General features: G+C 38.8%; 2 protein-coding genes across 2 annotated transcripts; one reads left to right on the forward strand and one right to left on the reverse strand.

Moving 5' to 3' along the window:
- Nucleotides 1–604: 604 nt before the first annotated feature.
- Nucleotides 605–12,409, forward strand: rnf207b (ring finger protein 207b). The gene is made up of 18 exons (XM_072696471.1): nucleotides 605–663; nucleotides 992–1,182; nucleotides 5,833–5,965; nucleotides 6,111–6,255; nucleotides 7,528–7,609; nucleotides 7,694–7,769; nucleotides 7,868–7,993; nucleotides 8,196–8,242; nucleotides 9,377–9,449; nucleotides 9,542–9,610; nucleotides 9,724–9,792; nucleotides 9,866–9,990; nucleotides 10,314–10,491; nucleotides 11,215–11,400; nucleotides 11,629–11,680; nucleotides 11,758–11,875; nucleotides 11,978–12,070; nucleotides 12,181–12,409. The coding sequence occupies exons 2-18, from the start codon at nucleotides 992–994 to the stop codon at nucleotides 12,329–12,331; spliced, it is 1,914 nt and encodes a 637-aa protein (XP_072552572.1). The 5' UTR covers nucleotides 605–663; the 3' UTR covers nucleotides 12,332–12,409.
- Nucleotides 12,410–12,488: 79 nt separating this feature from the next.
- On the reverse strand, nucleotides 12,489–16,659 carry icmt (isoprenylcysteine carboxyl methyltransferase). The gene is made up of 5 exons (XM_072696852.1): nucleotides 16,441–16,659; nucleotides 15,979–16,067; nucleotides 15,668–15,837; nucleotides 15,193–15,410; nucleotides 12,489–14,657 (listed from the first exon to the last, which is right to left on the reverse strand). The coding sequence occupies exons 1-5, from the start codon at nucleotides 16,657–16,659 to the stop codon at nucleotides 14,475–14,477; spliced, it is 879 nt and encodes a 292-aa protein (XP_072552953.1). The 3' UTR covers nucleotides 12,489–14,474.
- Nucleotides 16,660–18,356: the final 1,697 nt, after the last annotated feature.

Below are 18,356 nucleotides of genomic sequence, written 5' to 3' on the forward strand. Positions count from 1 at the left end.
GAAACACAGGTTTCAGAAGGCTAAGCTGGTCTTTGATGGCCTAGGTGGTTTAAAAACTGCTCAACTGGTCATCATACAAAACATACCCTATGCTCGTAAGCAAGCTTAATCTGGTTGACCAGATGTTTCTGTTTAAGTCTGATGGACTAGCTGGTCTGTTAACATGCACCTGAATGACACAGCTGGTTGACTAGTTTGTTTAAGCTGCTCACACTGCTGGGCCAATGTGGTCAGGCTGATCGTGCTGTCAGCCATTGTGGTCATGCTTTCTGATCAGCTTGGTCATGCACTTCTCATGCAAAGCTATGAAAATGTAGTTTGCTCTTTTTACTCTGAACTCTAAAGCTGAAATAAGAGCAAATAAGGTAGAATTTCATTAACCAATATTTGCAGATATTTAGTGGAAGTCAGTGTGTTAACTGTCTGGTACTTGTAATACTATTTTTGTCACTCGTTGGTAGATAAAGGGTATCTGGTTTCTCTTGTGTAATCAGTGTTTGGTTGTATAGATACGTGACCACCCTCCCCTCCTTTCAGCTGTTCCTCTGTGTGAATCCCTGATTCTCCCTGACGTCAAGGCCAGCCCTCTATCTAGACCGGCTCACAAACCCTCTACATGGCTTTCATTCCAGCCACAGACAGCAGGGCTAGGACACCAGCAAGGTGAATGGATGTCTGTGTTGTATATGTTCAACTTGTTTTGATTGCTTAGTCCTACACATGTAGGTTTTCAGTTCTTTTAAGCTTCGTATTCACTCATACTTCTTTTGTTCGCATGTCTTAGTCCAATAATAGGTTTATATATAGGTGCGTTGAGGTACATGGGGGAGAAGAAGCATTAGTCTATGTCTTCTTTTATGTTCTATTTCTGGTTCAGTGCCAGAGAGACTCAACAACAGTATGCTAAACCCTTCTGTATTCAGTAGTAGCTAAAGCATTAGTTACATCCTGGCCTGCTGTAAGGATATGAAGAACCTCTCTGCCTTTGCAGATGTCTGGAGGAATCTTCGCCCCCTTGGATAATCTTTTTGACCCGGACAGTGCCAGCTGCCACCCCTTGGTGTGCCACTTGTGCCATGAACAGTACGAACATCCCTGCCTTCTGGATTGTTATCACACCTTCTGTGCCAGCTGTCTACGTGGTAGAGCTGTGGACAGTCGACTGACGTGCCCCCTCTGTGGGTAAGAACCTGCCTTTGCAGTTTCAGCCAGAAAAGAACCTTGTTGTCTGCTTGAACTTTGTGGACAATCGGTATTAACATAACGGTGCTACTTAAGGAACTGAATTCTGTAGCTAAATATACAATTACATTATATAAACATATATATATATATATATATATATATATATATATATATATATATAGTAAAATACACTTTACAAGACAAGGGTTCTTCTACTGGAAACTTTTTGGGATCTATATAAACTTATATAGATATATAAACAAAAAGTAAGGACATTTGTTTATGGTAGATTATTTCTTTGTGATAACAATGCTTCCTGGCAATAAATTGTATACCGTTGGAAAGCCTGTTAACACATTTGTAAGGAACATGCTTTTGTGGGATGAGAAGCAGAGCTGAGTTTGTGAGTTGCGCCCATGAAAAATTTGCCAAATCCTCTCTGCCAAACAGCTTATTTTGCTGTTGAGTCGTTTGGTGGACTGGATGATTCAAGTTGGAAAAAAAAGACATATTGGCAGTTTACCAATTTATTCATTTAACAAACAAGAGCCTCAGCAGCATGTGGAAGAACCGTACACAGCCAAAACAGCCTGGCACCTCCTCCACCACACACTGGTTTTAATGGCATCTCATTCTTCAACCAGCATATACTGCAAGTTAGCCAACATGGCTGTGTTGGTCACTCTGGCACAAACAGCATGCCCAAGCTGATCCCACAAATGTTCAATGGGGTTAAGGTCAGGACTGCTGGCAGGCCATTCAATCCTATGGGACTATGGGAAGTGCCCTATCCCCACTGGTTACAGAATTTTATCTTGATTTCTCTCTGCATTGAGATTGCCTCCAATGATGACAAGCCTAGTTTTTCCAGAGAGGGAGATGCTGCCCCATACCATCACACTGCCTCCATCAAAAGATGTTACTCTATTGGTGCAGCAATCAGCTTAGCGTTCTCCGTGTCTTATCCACACTTTAACCCTATGATTCAACTGCCATAGGCAGAATCTGGACTCAAAACTGACACCATTTAAAAGGGAAATTAAGAGGCTTTCCATGGTATAAGATTTATTGCATTTTATTGAAGCGTAGTTGCAACAAAGAAATAATATACCTATTGCTATATACATAGATGTTCCACCATGGAGAAAAAGCATTTAAGCTTTCAAAGGGAATAGTTGAGTTGTCATTGTTCTATACAGCCTTATAGAAAGGGTCCTTCATGGGTTCCTTTAAGAAAACATAATAGTGCTGTATAGAGCCTTGAGAGTTTAAAAACCATTTGGATGCTTAAATGGTTACTTGTCTGGTCTTTATATTATTCAAAAACCTTTTCTAGATATTTTTATATAGAGCGTTTTCATAAATGCTTCTCTTTAGCACCAAAGCACTTTCACTATTGTTACTAATTGTTACTATTGCTATTGTAAGCAAAAACATTTCAGTAATGTATGGAAGTGTTTTTGAGTAGTAGACAAATCACCATGTCCTACCCATTACTGCATCACACACCACTAAAAAACACAAGTATTGTAAGATATGTTAATATATTAATAATAATATGTATATATTATATAATATCTATTTTATTTTAATATAAAATGTTATTTTACGATTGCTTAAGTGTATATTAAGTCAAATGCAAATGTTTGTGCACCCCTGGTTAAATTACATGTTTTTTTTAATTCTATATAAAAGTACGTTTACATCTACAGCAAAGACACTTCTGCACATATTAATGCACAATCATGTTTTTTTTTTAACTTAATTTAACATATTTTTAATAAATACATGTATAAAAATGGTAAATAGCAAATAAATAGTAATTGTGCTTTCAACAGTGTTTACCAGTCCTGTCCTTTTGGGCCTTTAGAAAGCCCACATTTTGCTGTACTTTAGCTTTGACAGGTACTCTGAACCAACCATGCAAGTACATATACAGTGGGGAAAAAAAAGTATTTAGTCAGTCACCAATTGTGCAAGTTCTCCCACTTAAAAAAATGAGAGAGGCCTGTGATTGACATCATAGGTAGACCTCAACTATGAGAGACAAAATGAGAAAAAAAAATCTGATATGCAAATAATGGTGGAAAATAAGTATTTGGTCACCTACAAACAAGCAAGATTTCTGTCACAGACCTGTAACTTCTTCTTTAAGAGGCTTCTCTGTCCTCCACTCATTACCTGTATTAATGGCACCTGTTTGAACTTGTTAACAGTATAAAAGACACCTGCCCACAACCTCAAACAGTCACACTCCAAACTCCACTATGGTGAAGACCAAAGAGCTGTCAAAGGACACCAGAAACAAAATTGTAGACCTGCACCAGGCTGGGAAGACTGAATCTGCAATAGGCAAGCAGCTTGGTGTGAAGAAATCTGCTGTGGGAGCAATAATCAGACCACTGCTAATCTCCCTCGATCAGGGGCTCCATGCAAGATTTCAGCCCGTGGGGTCAAAATGATCACAAGAACGGTGAGCAAAAATCCCAGAACCACACGGGGGGACCTAGTGAATGACCTGCAGAAAGCTGGGACCAATGTTACAAAGGCTACCGTCAGTAACACACTATGCCGCCAGGGACGCAGATCTTGCAGTGCCAGATGTGTTCCCCTGCTTAAGCCAGTACATATCCGGGCGCGTCTGAAGTTTGCTAGAGAGCATTTGGATGTTCCGGAATGTCTTATGTCTTATAAGAATGTCTTATGTTCAGATGAAACCAAAGTAGAACTGTTTGGTACAAACACAACTCGTTGTGTTTGGAGGAGAGTGAATGCTGAGTTGCATCCAAAGAACACCATACCAACTGTGAAGCATGGGGGTGGCAACATCATGCTTTGGGGCTGTTTCTCTGCAAACTAGGACGACTGGTCCGTGTACATGAAAGAATGAATAGGGCCGTGTGTTGTGAGATTTTGAGTGCAAACCTCCTTCCATCAGCAAGGGCATTGAAGATGAAACGTGGCTGGGTCTTTCAGCATGACAATGATCCCAAGCACACTGCCATGAATGCTATGAATGGGCCAACACACCAGCAACAGTGTGTGCCAACCTTGTGAAGACTTACAGAAAACGTTTGACCTCTGTCATTGCCAGCAAAGGATATATAACAAAGTATTGAGATGAACTTTTGTTATTGACCAAATACTTATTTTCCACAATTATTTGCAAATAAATTCTTTAAAAATCAGACAATGTGATTTTTTAAATTTTTTTCTTCTCATTTTGTCTCTCATATTTGATGTCTACTTATGATGTCAATTACTCTCTCTCTTTTTTTTTTAAGTGGGAGAACTTGCACAATTGGTGACTGACTAAATACTTTTTTCCCCACTGTATGGACTATATTGTATGGATGGTATTATCCAATGATTTAGATTGGAAAACACTGGTCTGAGGTGTAATAAAGTAAAATCTAGAGCGGGTTTAGTACTAGTGATGATAGCCTACAAATTATCTACATGTGAGTAGAATACTCATTCAATGATTAGCCTCATTCCATGTAAAGAGCCTCAGTAGTGTCATGTTCATAAAGCAGAATGACATCCAGTTTCCCAGTGCCAGGGCATAGCAGAAGCAACTGCAGCATGGATTACCTGACTGGAATCAACAGCTGCAGTATAAATCCTTATCTTGTTTTAGCCTGAATGGAAATACACACTACATGCTACATTAAGGCCACTGTGGCTTCAAACAAACACTGGGTGCTTAGGTACCTGGCACTGGGTTGCTTATCCTGAGCTCTGTGGGATAAGAGACAGTTACAGCTCCTCTGTGCTGTCTTTTCACCTGCTGCAGAATAGTAAGGCATGCAACAGCTCTCTGCTATACAATATCCGCTACAGATACTGCACATAAGGAAATGCATTCAAAATGGGGAGATGCTTACAGTTAAACCAGCATGTTTATGTAAGTATTAAATTCATTAATAGCTTCGCTTCAGTGTTTGTCTCTTTGGATAGGTCTTTACTAGTAATTATATATCTTGAGCTGTATTCTGATTAATTTAGCAAAATAATCATTGTAAACATGGGATAAACTAGGCGTGTTCAAATGCGTTGGTTTGAATGTGGCGATTCAATGGTAATAATTGATTTAAATAAGTTAACAACCCAAAGTACAATTCTCTGATTTTATTTCTTTTGTATGATGTAAAAATAAAACATAGCATAGGTAGTCCAGTTACAAGTACAGTATTTTTGAAAAATCAAATCACATGGAATTGCCGTCAAATCTGAGATTTTGTGTATGGAAGTGTTTAAAGGATCTTGAAGAATGGAGAACACAACCGGATGTAATTGTTGCCAGGTCAGAGATGTACACCCCTACAGATTTCAAGACTGTTAACTAAGAAGTCTTCTTCTAATTGGGAGGATCAGGGCCATTTCTACTGTAGTGTACTCAGCAGTTTGGGACTATATTTACTTCTAGCTCACTTCATAAGCACCCTGTTTTATCTAGGAATTCAGAATGATGCTATTTCTGTCCTTGTTACTATGAGGCAGGAGAACAGGAGTGGTAGACCGTGTGTGTGTGTGTGTGTGTGTGTGTGTGTGTGTGTGTGTGTATAGCAACCAAATGAACATCAAACCAGCCCTTTACTCTTTAAAGTGGGGGAAAAAAGATGTGTCAAATCTTCCCCTTTTCAGACAGCAGTCTGTTGTGAAAGGAGTAACGGCGCTGCCTCCGGAGGACCGTCTGCTGAAGTTCTTGGTGGATAACTCTGTGGACTGTGAGGAAGCCGTGCAGTGTGCTAACTGTGACTGGGAATGCAAAAAGAAGGTTGTCCATCATCTTTCATGAAACAACCAGAAATAATGGTCTAGCTACATTAAACTGGCTTGAACGTGATTCAGGTTTAGTTGCATGCTGTTACATTCACAGAGGCTTCTGAAGTAAAGTAACACATTGTTTTCATAACTGTCAGGATGTGGATGCAATGTATTATTGCAACACTTGTAGCCAGCCCTTGTGTGGAGACTGCAGGGAAGCCACCCACATGGCCAAGATGTTCTCGCGCCATGAAATTGTCCCCCTGGCCAAACGCACCAAGGAAGCCCATAAAAAGTGTGGTATGTATGGAAATGCTTCAGCCAATCAGGGAAATGTGGGTGGGAACATCATGTCATGGAAAATCAACATTTGCTTGTTCTGGTTTTCTGAAATTGAAGTTAAGTTAGACATGCTCTTTTAAACACTATTAAAGCAACATTTTGAAGCTATTTTAAGGCAAAATTGTAACAATCATTTTAATGCGCTACTGACTTAGTCAAGGAGAATGACCCCTCTGTCTGGCCGTCCAGGTCCAGAATGCTGATAACTGTACTATGTAACTTTGGCGGAGCTGCACGAGACCACTTCTAAGAACTGCGTAGCGCCCTAGAGTCCTATTTGTGTAAAGTTCCGTAATATTACTCTACCACCTTTTTTCACTTAAAGTACCGGATCTGTATCTCTCAGCTAGTCAACAAATACTAATGTTTATAGTTTTTTATAAAGGGGGCGGGGCTCCCCTCTTGTGATCTGTATTTACAGCAGTGAGTTCTTACAAGCTGAATTTATGGTAGTTGTGAAATCACAACCATGGACACATTTACATATGGATGTCCGTTTAATCTATAACAGAAAAACCCACCCATTCGTCTTGGCTAGTCAATACAGAGGTCGTTTAGGTAGGAAAGTAAACAAGATGTTGATGTTGTGAAATGACTGTTAAGGATCAGGTAAATAAAAAAAATAAAATTCAAGTTAAAGCAGCAATCTGCAATAATTGGTCTAATAATTGGTCGCCTTGCTTGATGGCACTTCCTCCCCACATTACTCCTGGGGTGATGTTGGTCAGTTCAGTTGTATTGGAGCTGGGTAGCGGGTATGTTTGGCTGACATGGTCCCACTACAGTTGTGAAGTGTATTTCACTTGTACATACAAATTGACTGATTTAACTCAAAGCACTGACAAATGCGGGGGAGTCATAGTATAGGATTTTACACATATATGGTTATACAGCATTATGCAGTTTTTCATTGCAAGCTCCACCAAAGTTACATAGTACAGAGGTAGACCTTTCAGTCCCTCAGTGGCAGAGACGGGTGCCATTCTCCCTATTACAAGTCAGTAGAGTTGAAATGGCTGTAACTTTCAGGTAACTTGTAACAGTGTTAAATACAAATCTATGAAGAACAATAATATGTGTATTACCATGTATTATATATGTATATAGTTCATAAATAGACCTTTTTTGACTGGTTTTACCACAGAAGACCACACAGCAGTAAAATCCTTTTAGTTCCCTACTACTGTTACTTCTGCTGCACATGTGATGCTCTCTGTGTCTGTACTGCAGCCCTCCATGAAGAACTATACATCATGTTCTCCACAGAGAAGAAGTCCATGCTTTGCATCAACTGTTTCAGAGACATGCCAGTGTGGGTTTCTTTAACCAGACATTGAAATGAGCTGTGAAGATTTGAATGAATGGGCAGCTGACTGTTGTCTGGTCATGCTTGTAGGGAAAGCAGAGCACACTGCATTGATATTGAGACAGCGTATATGCAAGGCTGTGAAAAACTGGACCAAGCCGTTTTAGTAAGGCATACTTAATTTTTTCTTCTTACTCTTAATGTACTCGCTAATAGTGTGAAGTTTAAGGAGACACAGTACTCATCTGTTCCCCCTTATTCCAGGCTGTGAAGGAGCTGCAGACATCAGCCCGGGAAGCCATTATTCTGCTGAAGGCTATGATTGGAGAAGTCCGAGCCAATGCGGATGAGGAGGAGACAGCCATTAGCACTCTTTTTAATAGCATGCAGGTAAAATACTAATTCCTATTAAACTGTAATTATTTGAAAATGTATTTTAATTAAGTTAGTTTTGTTACTTAATTATAAAAAGAAGCACAGGGGCCTTGTGTCATACAGTGGATTTCAATCAATAGAGCTTTTAACTCTGTAATAAAATAGATTTTATTCATTGCTGTTATTATGGCTCTTACGTGGCAACTGTCTCTTTCAGGAAAAACTGGCAGAGAGAAAGAGAGTTCTTCTCAAGGCAGCTCAAAGGCGAGTGTTTCACAAGCTCTTTTGTTTCACGATGATGAACACACAGTGTCTGTATCAGACACACTAAACCACAGTAAATTGACAGTGAACTATGAGGCACCGACAAGACACAGAGTATCCTATGACAGTCTAAAAATATCTCAGCCATGTTACTGTAAATCTGCCTCACGTCTCATTCCACTGTTCACAAGATGACTATGGCACGTTTGTCTTTTACAAATGGGAATTCCACTTTTTATTTTCTTTTTAATTTTTTAAAATAATTTTATAATATAATTTAAATAATATAAAATAATATAATATAAAATAATTTAAATAATAATCAGTGGTTGAGATGTAAAGCAAATCAGAGTGGTTTGGTTTATTGCGAAGAAACAAACTCATACATTCAGTGGTGATGATTGGAACCCGGGGTCACATAGCCATTTTATTAAGTTTTCAAAATGATCGTTGATCTTAGACTTCTGAGTTTTTGTGTATTATGTTGGTTTAGTAAAATAGTAAATAAAAGAGATTTCTTTGGGGTTCTTAACTTAAACAGTGTCTCATGCATCAGGAAAAACATTCTCCAAAACATAACTAAGGTTCCTTAGTTCCTATTACCATCACTATGTACAATTCAGTATTAGTCAGTAACCGTCCCTAAAATAATGTATTTTACAACATACCACTCTAAACGACTCTACATCCTAATGGTTTAATTAAGAAGAATTTTGTTATGAACGATCTTTAAGTGAAAGTAACGGTTCTCAAGTTGTACTCTAATAAAACTGGAAGTATGGGGCTAAACATAAACAAGAGTAACAGTAAAATAAAAATGAAATACATTTAAACAAACTCGATTATATGAAAGTGAAATGGTGAAATGGATAAATTTGTGAACTGCAATTTGTAAAATTGTCCAATCAGGATTTGTTTCTCCGTTTATACAGCTTCCAAGCTTTGTCATTGGTTAGGACTTCACAAATAGAACTGAAGGCCTAAAATGAATAAACAGAATTAGCAAGTGAGAGACAAAGTGCATTCAATGCCATTAGTTTAGCGCTGACATATTACTAAAATGTAATATGAAGGTAGTGAGACCAGTAAAATGGTGTTTGTCATATTAAGATATGTTCCATGTGTATTTTCCAGTCAGCATGAGGAAAAGGAAAGAGCTTTTAAAGAACAGCTGTCTCACCTTTCTGCATTACTGCCGACTCTCCAGGTCAGAGCTTTCGTTCTGTCCGTCTGAGGCATGATGCTGTTCCTCCTCTTCAACCCATTCTTTCTCTTAAAGCATTTCTCTTTCTTTTATAGGTTCATCTCGTCACATGCTCTGCTTTCCTTAGTTCTGCAAATAAATTTGAGTTTTTAGACATGGGTTATGTAAGTGCATCATAATTATGCAATCTTTGTCTGGCCTACATATTTGTTTTGAGTGTTCATGTTAGAGTAAGGCTTTTTTACTTCACATTTACAAATCTCCATTCCTCCCACAGCAACTCATGGAGAGGCTGAAGAAGATAGTAAAGCTGCCGCATAGGCTGAGGCCAGCCCAGAGCAGCAAGGTAACAGCCGGCTTGACTTTCACCTCATGCCCTTTACAGTTATCACCTGTCACATGACTGTCTCTCTACACAGATAAACACGGAGTACCGGTCCGAATTTGCCCGCTGCCTGGAGCCTCTCTTGCTGCTGAGTCAACGGCGATCAGTGTCCACGGCAGGCAGCGTGTCAGGACTGGGCCTGACCAGTGGTGGTGGACTGTTAGTTTATTTTAGTCTCTCCACAAGGACATGTATATGTAGTCATATATATATATATATATATATATATATATATATATATATATATATATATATATATATAAATATTATGTATATGTGTGTGTGTGTGTGTGTGTGTGAGTGTAGATCTTAAAATATTGAAATCAGAGGTCTCAAGTGTTTGTTTACTTTTTAAATTCTAGGAATATCATTCAGATATTAATATTAAGGCTTATACTAAAGTGATTACAATGAATGATCAATTGACTGCTATGAAACTCTTTAAATATGTAGCTATGACAGTGAGTTTATCCTCCCTCCAGGCTTCCCTCGTCACTGTCAGTGGCTTGTCACTCTCCAGCAGCCAGTGACATGTCCCTGGGCTGCTCTGTGGTGCGTAAGCCAACATCCCATCGCTACATCAGCACTAAAGTCCTACTGGCTGAGGGTGGAGAGAGCCCCTTCACGGAGCACTGCCGCAACTATGAGAACAGCTACAGGGTAAGACCTGCATTTCACACACTGCATATCTGGGATTGTGTCTGCAACATGTTCAAGGTCCCCACAGATGAATTGGAGTGACTCCATGCAAAAAAAATAAAAATATTTTGGAATATGATGACACATAGGTATACATATATTTTTGACATGAGATTACGTCTTACTGCATTACTACAGAGATACACATTCTACACTATATGGGCAAAAGTAATGGGACCTGCTCCAGAGAGTCCTATTCTATTGGCAGTACTTCTCATCAGGGACTAGAAAACCTGGGTGTCCACAGACATTTGGACATATAGTGTATGTAGTGTTTCCAAGTTTAAAATACATTTTTACCTCATAAAGGGCTGGATAATTACTTGATTAGTTGATTTAGGTGTCTTACAGTAGTAAAATGTCAAAATATGCAGGGCAAATGTATTCCTGGACCAGAAAACATTTTTTGATTTAGGTCAGTCATTCAATTCTTTTCAAACTTTTCATTGGGAATTGTTTAGCCTTACAGTGTCGGCATGTCCCCCTCCACCATGGTGCCTGGTTCCTGTCCTCATAATTGTAAACAATTCTGTCTCCTTTCACATCCAATCACTGTGATTAAGTTTGTTTACATCTTGACAATTTAACTTTGCAGAACCTTTGACAAATAATGGGAGTTTCCATTTACTAAATCATTTCTACTGTTTTTAATGTAGTCACGGTTCCCCTTTCCTCTTGGAGCAGTGTTTGCAGACAGAGATGCAGAAACTTAAGGACCAGGTGCAGGAGATTCACAGGGACTTGACCAAGCACCATTCCCTCATAAAGACAGACACCATGAGTGAGATTCTGGACAGGTCTCTGCAGATGGACAGAGAGATCTTGTCTGAATACTCCTCTGTTGAAATGATGAAGGCCATGTTTGAGGAGGTAAGGGCCATGGATTCCAGTCATGTTTGTCCCATGGCTGGACAACTTTTGGTAACCTTTTATGTGAAAGGTCTCCTGTAGATGTGTTGTAGATACTCACCTTGTCTTAACCAGCATTCAGAAGTGAGCATTAGAAGAAATCACATGACTTATTTTGTACCATTAAAAAAAGAGCATGACTAAAGTTTAATGTGAAACTGATTGTTCTATGACCAACGTTTCTCATAGATTTGGGAGGAGACATACCAGAGGGTGGCAAATGAGCAGGAAATTTATGAAGGTGAACTAATTAACATATGGTTTTTACCCTTATAATGTCGGTGTGATAAACTCATACTTGGCACTTTCCATTTCTAGCACAACTCCATGACTTGCTTCAGTTGAAGCAAGAGAATACGTACCTGACTACCATTGCTCGGCAAATAGGTCCATACATCCAATCAATTGCAAAGGTTAAAGAACGCCTAGAGCCTAGGTCAGTGCCTTTCTGTACTGCTGTATTCTTCCAAACACTGTATTCAGTCCAGTTCAGTCAGTACAGTCTTTGGTGAAACATTCCTCATTTAATTTTAAGCAGGCTAAAGGAACCTAAGGAGCTCAAAGATGACCGAACTGAAACTATGCTCAAGATTTACGAGGATAGCACCATGACAGCTAATACCCAGCACAGGCAAGCTCCCAACCATTCTAATCAACATTTGTCTGTTGTATATTAGGTCTTTCTTGGTGAGCAACCAAACACAAAATCTAAAATTTGTGATGTGTGATTTATCTCCACAGCAATGAACTGACCTGTGCCCACAGCCTATCAGATGACTCAAGTCTCAAAGGCAAGGATCTGTACAGACTGAGCAAGCAGAAATGCACAACAGACATGGGGCACAGTTCCCCCATGAAACCACAGCTCAGTTCCCACGACTATCCAAAATAATGAATTACTATTAATCATAATGTTAAGACAAGACAATAGGCAAGTCACATGGATGTGTAAATTGTGGGGCGTTCTAAAAAGGACCTGATGTGTTTTGGATGTTCAAAAAAAAAAAGAGAACAAATCCTGTCATAATGTTATCAAACATAAACCCATACACTTGTTATGCTCAGTGTTTATTTTAGAGGCTTGTGGTACTTATTGTATGCTGAAAACATCAGTGTGAATAATCGTACAGTTCGCTTTCATTCATTGTTTTTTTTTCCCCCACATTACATTACTAATATACTGCAACTCATCAATCTTACTGTACAAGGAAGCCTGTTGGATGTATGAAACTTTGATGTTTAACAATTTGGGGGTTACTCATTTACTGAGAAATGTGCAAAAAGAAAGAAAAACAATTCTACTTGTATGTTGTTCGTTGAAGCTAGGCCATGCTGAGAAGAAAATGGAGTCCTCATACAGCAGAGATAAGTAAAGAAGTAGGAGGCTCTGGATATGGCTACATGTCCCCCCTCCCGCTCATCTTGTGTGAATGCCTCAGAATCTGGCATTTAAAACAAATGTAGCCTAGCTGTTTGATTCTCTTTCGAAATGCATCAGAAGTTGGAAACACTGAAATGATGATGATGATGATGAATGTGTGGGACCAGAAATAGAAAGTGATTAAAATGTGTGATGGATAAAAAAAAATAAAATAAATAAAACAAGATGTACACAGAAGTTAAAGGTTGTATAATAGTTTAAACAAAGCCTCGCCCAAGTGTGCCATAATTAGTCGGACTGCTGCACTGACAGAGTTCTGAATTCTGAATGGTGGGTGCCAACAAATACATCTGTTGGAGTTGGCAACTTCATGCAGAGTTAGAGAATTTGATAAACAAACAAGACATTTCAGCCCACTCAAATTCTGGCTAAAATGGAAACGAGGACTGACTACAATGGCCGGAGTGACTGAGATGTCTTTCATCGTTTAGGAATCATGTGTTTATTACAGATTGTCAGCACTCAGCATTTAAAACCGCGTGCGCCTAACACTGGGAGAACAGTGTGTGAGAAGTCATCCAGAATTCCAGAACATGTAAAGCTCATCCAAGGACAGACATCACAGGAATTACAAATAGAATAAGACTTTCTTTTCCTCTATCCACAAAAAGACATCTGCATCTCTGGAATACCAAATTACCAGTTCAACTTGTATGGCCTAATCCACAGTGTATCTCAATAAGGACCTCAAAACATTACTGGATATTTAATTATTTATCTAAATCATATTTATGTACCTTATACGTAACATTCTGCTTTAATTACTAGGAGGGTAAGAAAAAAAGAAAAAAAAAAAAAAGACTTTCTGTACAGTAAATGGTTTCTCTCCAAATATTTAGTACTCTAAGTCCAGTCTAGATCTTAGTACTTGTTCTATTTGAAAGTCAACATCTCACTGCAGTTCGATTCCCTTTACATGCTCAAACAGATCATCGCTGTCATGCAGAAACCTTGTATCTCCAAAATGGTAACTTTACAGGAGAAAGGAAAAACACCCTACTAACTTCCAGTGGAAGTCAATGTAGTGAATGGTAGTCAGTTGGAGCACTTATATGGGTCCACTCATCATGAAATTTGGAAACAATCTTAAATGACAACTGCCAAGGTCCAATTTTGTCAAAATGGAAATACAAGGTTTTTACATTAAAGCAACAATATTCTAACAAGTTTAAAACCAAAAGTATATGCGAAATGAGTGAATATGATAAAATGGACTTAAATTATGAAGCACAGACATGAAACAGATCACCATGGACAAGTAAGAAATATTATATGATGCATCAGAGACAGTATGAAAGGTAGTCTAAACAGAGATATGTATTGAGGGAGGAGGGGCATATGTAGGGGAGTGCTGGGAGTGTCGTGGCTGTGTTTGTGGGGTAGAGGATCCACCCTGCTCAGAGCAGATTGCTGTGTCCCAGAACAGATCAGCAGGTCAGTCGCTCTGCACTGTGTCCTCGCTCCCCTGGGCATTCCTGCAGGGGAGAGCCACAAGGTCACCGGGTAACCAGCTCGCTCACAGTGCCAGTCAGAGGTGTCCAGGTGTGCGCTTCTAGAGGTTTCCAAGTTTCCCCTCGCTTTGTCTGTCCCAGCCTTACGAGTTTACCCTAATGCCTGAGATAAAGGGCAAGCCAGTGGGGACTTTCTTTTTGTACTCAATGTAATCTTCTCCAAAGAAATGGATGAGAGAGATCTCCTCTTCTTCAACACGCTCCCGGAAGAACCGCCAGCTAGCCAGAGTATAGGCCATGAAGCATAATGGGTTGAACAACATTATCTGTAAAAAATAAAATAAATACATTAAAAAAAAATCTAATTTTAAAAATAGATGGGTTTTCATCCAATGTCTATGTGCATTTGAGCTCATTAAATAATCTTTTAAAAAGCCAAAGTTCACACTGAAGTTTGTATGCACATTTCTGCTGATAATAAAAATGAGCTAAATACCAAATGCAAATAGATATTATAGTAGATATGAAATGTAGAGAATCCAATTAAAATAGTGATATTAAGTGGTAAATAATTGCTCTACAGCCATTGTATTTGGCAGCATTTCTACCTACTCTTGTAAAATAAACATAGCACATACATATACATATTAGTGTGTGTGTGTATATATATATATATATATATATATATATATATATATATATATATATATATATATATATATATATATATATATATTATCTTTTTTTTTTTTTTTTTTTTTTTTTTTCTTTTCTTTATGTGAGCAGTGAAGACAATTACTAATCAATCTAATCATTTAGTAATAATCAGGTACTATGATGACCTCAACCAGGATAACCTACCTGAGTACCAATGCTCCAGTAGAACCAGCCCACATAGGATGGGTGTCTAAAGAATGCGTACACACCACTAGTGACCAGCACGTGGCTCTGGGCCTTCTCATTCTGCACTATGTGGTTGAAGTTGGATCCTGCTGTCAGCATAGCAGACTTGCGCAGCCCTTCTCCACATAATACCATTAGCAGCCCGATGAAACAGATCCAGTTCAGCTGCTTCAGCTCTGCCAGAGGACACATTTCAGAGGATGAGCGAGATCTGTGCACTTTCACATAACACACAACACAGATATTCAACTATATATGACATCACCACCAGTGCTTCTCAAACCGATCCTTAGGGTCCCACGGAGGGACCAAATGTTTGCTCTTTCTTTAAGTGTTGCAGAAAAAGGTCAGGGTGGGGCAAAAATGTGGACCATCTGGGGGGGCCTGAAGACTGAGATCTGAGAAGCACTGTGTGAAACTATATGCAACAGACCTGGAACAAGCAGCTTCTCCACAGTGAACTCCATCCAGGAGGAGATTGCTGCTAAGGTGTATTCAACACTGTGGTTGAGCAAGAAGGAGTCTAGCGACAGACTGCGGGGGTTGATGATGGCCGTGACCAGGTACTCCGAGTAGTGGAAGAACGACAGTGAACACATGTACCTGAATGAAGGAAATGCAATATGTGCAGTATTACAATGCAGGCTTATTAACCGTGTCAGTGCATTTGAACTTGGCATTTTACACATTAATTATGAAATTATGATTGCTCCAAGTGAAGAACGAAAATCTGAGGGAATTTACCAGCCAAACTGTGTCCATGTCGTTTCGCCAAAACTTATTATCAGGCCACATCCGAAAGCAAAGCCTAGAAAGCAAGCTCGCACGGCGACCTGGTTGAGTGAAAAAAAGAAAAGCCCGACATGAGAAAGCTCTCTATAGACTGACCAACCACGCAAACTATCCCACATTCCCACTGTCCTGCTGCCAGAGAGCTAACTCAGCCTCCAAATCCCGTTAAGGTGGATTATGGCTGAACACAACACAACACACACACACACACACACACACACACACACACACACACACACACACACACACACACAGCCAATGGGACAGTTGGGGTTTATCTGCTGACCATCGCGAAACATTAGCCAAGTCCGTATAATCGGTTCAGAAAACATGCAGAAGAACAGAAACAGCAGAAGTAACGAGGTAAAACCCAATGAGGACTCTGGCTGAAGCTGGAGCAGCTCTCACTCTTACCCTGTATAGAGGTCCCTTGTATATGATGAGCAGCAGACCGTTGATAACTGTTAAATAAACTGCAATGGCTATTTTCCCGTTTACATCAGTGAGGTAATCGAATATCCAGTCAATATGGGAGCCGAATTTGACAAGCAGGGGTATTATTATCACCCCAAGCCCTGAGAGAAAGCTTACAATACTTATCCTCCCTTCCAGCACCAACTTACTGCCTGCCATGTTGAAAACACGGAGGTCTCGTAGGGAAATCTCGCGTGACTTCACTCCCAGTCGGTTCTGTACGTCAGAGAGTGATTGACAGGCGCCCACCCGCTGAATGGAGACGCAGTTTATTAGTTTCCGCTCATTCTTCCAGTCTTTCTGTCTTTCTGTCCTTTTCCCTTTGCTTTCGTTTTTATCAGGATAATCTACTGCGTAAAGGGAAATTCACACAATATATCCAACAATAAAAATGTTTATTATTATTATTATTATTATTATTATTATTATTATTAGAGCCTCAATAAAATGTGTGATTTGAAACAATCTGAATTTTTGTGTTACTATTTATGTCAGGTTAACTGCAGAAAAATAGAAATTTTTTTGTTCAATAATTTTTGACAGTGTTTATTGTATAGATTGTATAGATCTTCGTTATTTTCTTAATATGTAAAAATAGTTCAAATAATCTTTGTTATATATATTTTGGATATATATATATATATATATATATATATATATATATATATATATATATATATATATACAAAATTAATAATATTTAATAATACATTTACAGCATTTAGCTGACGCTCTTATCTAGAGCGACTTACAAGGTAACTCGTATTACAGAGGTGGGTCAGTGTAGTGTTAGGAGTCTTGCCCAAGGACTCTTATTGGTGTAGCGCAGCATAGTCACCCAGCCCGGGAATCGAACCCCAGTCTCCCACATGGTGTGGAAGCTCAGTGGCAGGTAGTGGTGTTATCTGTTGCGCCACACCAACCACTATATTTATTTAATAATATATATATATATTATATATATTTAATAATATTTAAATATTTAATAATTAATAATATCCAATTATTTGTGAATTGTAGTGCAAATAGAATCATCATAAAGACACGTTTCAGATGAGATGTTCAAAGTGAAAGAGTTTATTGTTGCTTTTTATTGAGCATACACAACTGGAGAGCTGAAAACAGGGCTGTTAAAGGGAAAACACAGGATCTCTTATACTGTTCAATATGTGAAGAAGAGAAGAGCAGAAAAACAGCAGCACAATATCTGTGCTTATTTGACAGACCTAAGCCTCGTATTGGCATGGTGAGGGTGACTCTCATAGAGCGAGCTTAGCACATACCTCCCTAGGGTGATTAAGATTCAAGCCAAAAGGAAGATTTCATTGTTTATCGTGAGACTATGGTCTCCTATGTGTCTTCCTTTGTGTCCACTCTGCAAGACAGGGCTGCAAGTTAGAGACACTGGGAGCTGTGTGAGCTGATTGTGGCCTATTTGTATCCAAAACGCAGTATCCATTTCCAGCTTGGGTCTGTCAATTCGGGCTGATGCTGCCGTAATATAAATAATATCTTGTTTTAGAAAAGCAAAATATAATTTGCTGCCTTCATTTTATGGACTAGAAATGTGAGCCTTTTCTGTTTAACAGACAGAAGAACCACCTTAATGTTGAGGTCAAAACTCATAATTGTTTAAAGTACAAATGCCAGTTTTTTTTATTTCTAAGACACAAAAAATGTAATGAGCCAATTAGAATTCAAGACAAAACATACATGTAACCAATCAGAACACAGGGAGAAAAATACTGCAAAAATTATACCAGCCAAAAATGCAATAAAATTGTTTAGTAAAATATCCAGTTTAATCAGAATAAGGAATGGAAAGTTCTAAGAGCCAATCAGGATTTTCTGGAAAT

Source organism: Salminus brasiliensis, chromosome 14, assembly GCF_030463535.1.
Source record: "Salminus brasiliensis chromosome 14, fSalBra1.hap2, whole genome shotgun sequence".
NCBI classification, from domain to species: domain Eukaryota; kingdom Metazoa; phylum Chordata; class Actinopteri; order Characiformes; family Bryconidae; genus Salminus; species Salminus brasiliensis.

Excerpts from the sequence above, each read along its gene's own strand:
- rnf207b (XM_072696471.1), top strand. The coding sequence starts at position 992 with ATGTCTGGAGGAATCTTCGCCCCCTTGGATAATCTTTTTGACCCGGAC. Across the intron at positions 1,183-5,832 it reads CTGACGTGCCCCCTCTGTGG|ACAGCAGTCTGTTGTGAAAG; the intron begins GTAAGAACCTGC and ends TCCCCTTTTCAG. Across the intron at positions 7,610-7,693 it reads TGTTTCAGAGACATGCCAGT|GGAAAGCAGAGCACACTGCA; the intron begins GTGGGTTTCTTT and ends TCATGCTTGTAG.
- icmt (XM_072696852.1), bottom strand. The coding sequence starts at position 16,659 with ATGGCAGGCAGTAAGTTGGTGCTGGAAGGGAGGATAAGTATTGTAAGC. Across the intron at positions 16,068-16,440 it reads ACAAGGGACCTCTATACAGG|GTCGCCGTGCGAGCTTGCTT; the intron begins GTAAGAGTGAGA and ends TCACTCAACCAG. Across the intron at positions 15,411-15,667 it reads GGAGAAGCTGCTTGTTCCAG|AGCTGAAGCAGCTGAACTGG; the intron begins GTCTGTTGCATA and ends GTCCTCTGGCAG.